The sequence below is a fragment of the Humulus lupulus genome, chromosome 4 (assembly GCF_963169125.1).
Source record: "Humulus lupulus chromosome 4, drHumLupu1.1, whole genome shotgun sequence".
Lineage (NCBI taxonomy): Eukaryota > Viridiplantae > Streptophyta > Magnoliopsida > Rosales > Cannabaceae > Humulus > Humulus lupulus.
The window spans coordinates 185930515-185937616 of NC_084796.1; the positions used below are offsets into that span (position 1 = coordinate 185930515).

The 7102-nt window shown below is 33.9% G+C and overlaps 1 protein-coding gene across 1 annotated transcript; it reads left to right on the plus strand.

Moving 5' to 3' along the window:
• The first annotated feature begins 1188 nt into the window (after positions 1 to 1188).
• Positions 1189 to 1711, plus strand: LOC133832731 (uncharacterized protein At2g29880-like). Its single transcript, XM_062263038.1, has 2 exons — positions 1189 to 1365; positions 1517 to 1711. The coding sequence occupies exons 1-2, from the start codon at positions 1189 to 1191 to the stop codon at positions 1709 to 1711; spliced, it is 372 nt and encodes a 123-aa protein (XP_062119022.1).
• The last annotated feature ends 5391 nt before the right edge of the window (positions 1712 to 7102 follow it).

Genomic DNA, 7102 nt, shown 5'->3' on the forward strand with positions numbered 1-7102 from the left:
AAACCAAAATATCGTACTCGAAAAGGTGAAATAGCTACAAATGTCTTAGGTGTATGCTCCCAAGACATGCAATTCATATGTGTGTTACCTGGATGGGAAGGCTCTGCAGCAGATGGTAGAGTTTTATGTGATGCCATATGTAGAACAAATGGTTTATGTGTTCCAAATGGTATGCTTTGTGTTTTAGATTATACATTTTTTTTTTTGGATAAGTAAGTCATTTAGGAGACAACTTAATCCTTATCTTTATTTTATTTTAGGTCATTATTACCTTGTAGATGGTGGATATACTAATTGTAAGAGATTTCTTGCTCCATATCGAGGCCAACGCTATCACCTCAACCAATGGGAAGATGGGAATCCTCCCAGAAATCCATAAGAGTTTTTTAATATGAAGCACTCATCTACTAGGAATGTCATTGAGAGATGTTTTGGTGCAATTAACAATCGATGGGAAATTCTTAGGAGTCCATCATTCTATCCAATAAAGACTCAAACCGAATCATTTTAGCATGTTGTTTGCTTCACAATTTTATTAGGAGAGAAATGTCTACTGATAATACTGATATGCATCCAGAGAATGAGATTGATAGTGGAGACGAAGAAGATAGCATGGATGCTGATGGATCCATAAAAAGTATTTAAGCTTTTGAAGGGTGGACAACATTTAGAAATCATTTAGCACTTGAGATGTATAACGAATGGAGAGAACATAGGAGAGCAAGCTATTTTTTTTTATTTCTTATATTAAATGCACAATGATTGTCTAGGTTTCTATATTTGGTTTCACTTGGCTATGCCAATTCATTTGACTGTTTGTGTAATTGACCACCCGAAAAACTTATATCACTTGCTTTGAAATGGAAAATTTATCTTTAAATTTATGTTTTGTTATTGGTGTGTATATCAATTCACTTTTATTTCTTTATTACTGGCTGTTTGTTTCTTTTTCATTCAACTACAACATTTCAGCTTTAGTTTTTAGTTTTACAGTATTTTGATACCTTATTTCAGCATGGAGACTTCAAAAGGAAGAGGTCCAGGACAAAATAAAAGATTTTGGAGCGAAGATGAAGACAAACACTTGATTGAAGCACTTATGGAACTGAATAATGAAGGGAAGTTTAAAGCTAAAGGAAATTTCAAGCCAGGTCATCTTATAGCTCTTGAGATGAAATTAAAGGAGCGATGCCTGCATGTGATATACAAGCTAAGCCACAAATTGAGTCTAGAATGAAGACTTTGAAGACTCATTTTCAAGTGGTTCATGAAATGTTGACTGGACCATTTTGTAGTGGATTTGGGTGGGACAATGACAGAAAAGCTATTACTGCAAAAAAGTCAGTGTGGGAAGCATATTTGCAAGTACTCAAATAATAGTATTTGGTTTGCCATTTTGCTTATGATGTTAATGGATCCATAAGAAGGATTGTTTGCTTATGATGTTGATGGATCCATAACAAGGATGGTTTGCTTATTTATTTGTATCTGATTTTTTTATTTTGTATAAATACAGAGTCACAAAGAAGCAGCCCCCTTCAAGATCAAGTCATTCCCTTGGTATGATGACTTATGTATGGTTTTTGGCAAGGATCGTGCAACTGGAAAAAATGCGGAGACTGCAGCAGATGTTGTTGAAGAACTTCAAACTGAAGAAGAAAACACTACTCTTGGAGAAGATGATTTCAACTATGCTAACAATGTGGATTAAGTACCATCTATGTCTGTTTCAGATGCAACAAGAGGTGCTCAATCTCACACTCAATCAGATGGGTCTTCAAAGAAGAAAAGGAAAGTTGTAAATCATGAAGAACTTTCAGATGCACTCACACAATCAGCTTGTATTATCGCAAGAGAAATTGAAAAAGCTTTTGTTCATTTGAGTAAAGCTATTGGTGAAGACATGAATGAAAAGCATATGCAACTTGGGAAAGTGTTAGAAAGGACCACTTGACTTACCACAACTCAACGCCATAAGGTAGCTCGCATGATTATGCAAGATAATGCTCTAGTTTCTTACTTTTTCAGTGTCCCAGATAATGAGAAGGGTGAATGGGTGACACTTCTTCTTGATGGCTCTCTCTAAGATCATGTTTAGTCCCCTTTGCTCTACTACAATTTGCAGGACAATTTATATTGCCTTTGGCATTCAGTAGTATACAAATTATAATCTTTTGGATATGATGTAATGTTTTATGCTCGTAATTTTGCAAACTAGATTGTCTTTGAGCATAGATCTGAGTAATTGGACATGAATACTTATACTATTTCTAGTGATATTTCATGTGCATGGACAAAGTTTGATCTCACTAATCAAAAACTCTTTTGATTATTAGAATATAAATATGTTATAATGTTTAGTTTAACTTTTTTATGTTATTATATTGTTTTATTTTTTTAAAATATAAAATAGTGTTTAGTGATAATTAAAGTAAATTGCATTTGACATTAAAAAAAAATACTTAACAAAAATAAATTCTTATTGATAACTTTAATATTTTGTAGTGTTCAAAAGTGGAACTATTATGCTTAAAAAAAAGTAGGATTATTAAATATTATTTTGTAAAAAAAGAATATGAAAAAAAAATTAACGTCATTGTTGGTAAATCTATATATATATATATATTTAGTATATTTAGTATATATATATATATATATTAATTTATTAATCATATTTTAAGCACTTTGGGTATTTTTGTCCAAAATAAATTTATTCCATTCCATTTCATAGTCAACCAAACATAAGAATAGGTATTCAATCATTGATTCCATTATTCTAACCAAACAACATAATCTCATTACCTTTCTTATTCCATTCCATTACTATTCCTATTCCTATTCCATTATTTTCATTACCTCCAACCAAACGCCACCTAAGAGTTAAAAGCACATGTTTTAAGACAAGTAAAGGCAGCAAGACATTTGAATTCATTTTTATTCACCCAAACTTTCTTAGGCCGTGTCCTTTTCTTCAAGGGAATTTGTCTCAAATTACCATGATGATTAAAGTAATTTTTTGAAGAAAATTCATCAAGGTAAAACATTTAGGTCGAATATGACCTTTCACTCCACAGAAATGGCAAATTGGAATAAAATAACTAGTTTTTTTATTCTCGAAATTTCTGGTATGTTTCTCATGTGTTGTGACAGATTGAGAAGATGGTGCCCCATGAGTTTGAGTTGTTCTTGCAGAAGGGTCAGTGTTTGAAACAATAGGAAAATTTCTAGAAATATAAATTATTTTTCCTATAGGTTTAGATCCATTTGATCCTAACCTAGAAAAATCACAAGCTTTTTGACATGCAAGCAGAACATCATCCAAAACCATAGATCTATGATTAAGCATTTTGACACCTTTCACAATTTTATCAACTTCATTAGACAAATGTTTGATTTCAGAATATTTAGCAATAATCTCAATTTCATATTTTTTAACAAGAGAGTCAAGTTCTTCATTTCTCTTCTTGAGAACTTTGTTATTGTATGCCATCAAACGAATATCTGAACATACTTTCAATAATTGATCATACATGTTTTTGTATGATTCTTTCAAGGAATCCTCATCCAAATCGGATTCATCCAAATCACCATGGGAACCCTCATCTATTGAAATAGTATTATTTAAACAAACAAGGTTCTCATTCACCTGCACAAAAAGAGGTAAATAAGAAAAAACAGAAGTTAAGGCAAGATTAGAATTTTCTTCCTCATCACTACCTTCAGAGTCTTGGTCACTCCAAGTGGCTGCCATGATCTTCTTATTTTTCTTTAAGGTATTGGCACATTCAAATTGAATATGTCCAAAACCTTCAGACTCCCTGCATTGAATACATTTTTTATTAGTAGATTCAAAAGGTTTTGAAAAATCATTACCTTGGAGGATTTAGACATGTTTTTCTTGTTACCAATATTTTTCATAAACTTCTTAATTTTTTTTTATAACAAGATCATTTCATAATCATCTTCCTCATCTGAGCTTTCCATTTTATCCTTAGAAGATTTCAAGGAAATCGATTTCTCCTTCACAACAATTGGTTTCTCTTGTTGGCGGATCTTTCAATTAAGTTCAAAAGTTCGAAGAGATCCCATCAATCCCTCAACTTTCAAGGTGTCAAGGTTCTTTACCTCCTTAATCTCTGTGATCTTGGATAGAAACCTGTCACGAAGAGATCTAACAATTTTCCTAACCAAAACAGCGCCAGACAACTTTTCTCCAAACGCAAAATTTTCATTAGCAATGTGAGACAATTCTTCATAAAACTCAGTGAGGGTTTCTTTTTCAGACATGTGAAGGTTTTCAAATCTGGTGGTCAACATTACAAGCCTAGATCGCTTAACATCAGTGATTCCTTCAAATTGAGTTTGAAGGATTTCCCAAGCATCTTTGGCAGACTCACAAGATGAAATCAATTTTATATAACTCTCACCAACACCATTAAAAATTGCACATAAAGCTTTATTATTATAAATTGACAATTTATCTTCTTCATTAGACCATTCAAGTTCAAATTTTACCTGTGTCTTACCGGATTTCGAATCTGTCTCGACAGGTGGTGTTCAACCGGTCAATATTGATCTCCAAGCCTTTTCATCAAGGGATTTGATGAAAGCTTTCATCCTTACTTTCCAGTATGGATAGTTAGTATCATTCAGCAATGGAGGGCGAGTTATAGATCCACCTTTTGTAAAGAAAGACATTTCACAAGAAACAAAACAAACGAAAAACCACACATCTCACTAAGAGTTTAGTGATCCTCTCTGATACCAATTGAAATTCTGTTTTTAGTAATTACAAAATTAATTAAACCATGTGAATTAATTAAGGTGCGGAATGGTAATTAAATGTTGAAACGGATTTTAGATCTGTCGGGACAGAATCCGAACTTGTCACGACAGAAATTGAACACAATAAAAAGACAGTGAAAAAACAATAAAGAACACAACAAATTTTTACAAGGTTCAGAAACCCTTTCGGATAACCTACTCCTTGGGCCACGCCCAGAGAATAAAACTGATTAATAAAGAAACACAAGTACAAAATATTGACTTAAACAAAACAAGACTCCCTCTTGATATTTGCCGCAACTTTGTTGTACTTCTCTTCACTAATCTGATCTTGATTGAAACACTCAACCACTTGAACTCCCTTCAATGGCCAGCGAGTGCTTGCATCCTCCCGAAGCAAGGCTTGTAAAAATCCTCTCCCGAAGACTATAAAATTTGCGTTCAAATTACAATGTGTATTCACTCATGAACGTGGTATAAACTCACCAGAAAAACTAAACACTCATTTTTCTACAAGATCACGTGAATACTATGATCTTGAATACAAATAAGGAACTCTCACAAATATTACAATACACTCACAAATTATGCACCAACAAGTTCACTTTTTCTCAAGGCCTTAGAAACCTATTTATAGAGTCCATTTTGTGCTTAAAAAGGCTGAGAAAGAATATCCTAATAAAAGCAAGAATATTTGAAGATATTCTTGATTAATGAAGAATTGTCTTTTTAGAAGATTCAGATCTGACAGATACGAATTTGGTGGGGACAGCTAATACCTGTGTCAGATCAAATTTCTCAAGATAGAAATAATAATTAATTACTTCAAAGATTTAATTTCATAAAGTTTATTACCTTGAGTTGTACGAAAAATAAAAAACAAATATTCCAGAAATGATTTTAAGTAAGTATAGAATATTTTCTTTATATAACTAAGATACAATTTCCCTTTATAATCATATTGTGATAAAATCAAGATAAATAAGGAATAATATGAAACTTAATATTCTGAAAATCACAATAATGGGAAAGTAAAATTATCTTTTAAATAAAAAGATATTTCTAAAGATTATGAAATCAAGTATAGCGTGTTGCTCAGGCTCTCTCTCTTCCATGGTGAGGAGGCGAAAACCTGGGCTGAAGCTTGCAAAATCTGCTATCTCTTCGGAGCTCCCTTCATCTAATGGTGAGAATTCTGACCAAAATCGTCCTGAACAACCAGTGATTGAAGAACCAAATGGATTAGGGATGACGGAAGAACAGGAATACGATGTTTGGTCCTTGGATGATGGCTCGAAGAAGGACCACGATCTTGATATGCACCATGAAACAGCGAACTGGGCTGCAGAAGTCGAAAAGCAATCCTTCCAGGACTCAGCTAAGAAAACTTGGGCTAAGTTTTGCGACTCGGTTCCCTCTTATGGTGGCACGAAGCTTCACTACTCAGCACCATATCAGAAGGATGGCCAGATTGTTGCGAAATTGGATATGGAGGAGATTGAAGTAGAAGCTTCTTTCTGGAAATCTGCGATAATATGTGTTGTAATTGGGGCAAATCCTCCTCTGGCAGTGTTTGAGGGTTTTGTGAAAAGGATTTGGGGTAATCTTGGCATTGTGAGTGTTGCCCGAATGAATGTTGGATTTACTATGGTGAAATTCAGAGATGAGGCAACAAGGAAACTTGTGTTAGAATCAGGGGTTGTACACTTTGATAGGAAACCTGTTGTTCTCCGGCCTTGGACCACTGATGTTGAGTCTCTAAAATCCATCAAATCTGTTCCAATATGGATTAGGCTGCCTGATCTTGGGTTACAATACTGGGGAGTGAACTGTCTAAGTGCTCTTGTTAGCACAATAGGAAAACCCATTATGATTGAAAAAATTACTCAGAATTGTTCTATGATTAAATTTTCTAGAGTCTTAGTTGAGATGGAGATTGCTGATACACTGCTGAAATTCATGAGCTATTTTAATGAGAAAGGACAAATTGCGGAACAGATTATTGATTATGAATGGCTGCCAACAAAGTGCTCAAATTGTAAGAGATTGGATCACTCAGTTTCTTCTTGTAAATTTGTTTCTGAAGCTGTTTGGAGGAAGAAAGAGGTGAAGCAAATGGAAGGAAATACTGGTAGTTTAAGTACAGAACAAGAAGTGGTAGAGAAGGTAGATGGCCAAAATGGGTATAGATCTGAACCTATTCTGAATGTTAGCTCGTCTGATGCTGGTCCTTCCAGCTCCTCTCAGTTAGCTGAAGGCCAGGTTTCTCCTATCCCAGTAGAGGATAAATGGATTTCGCCGAAAACAACAAGAGTTA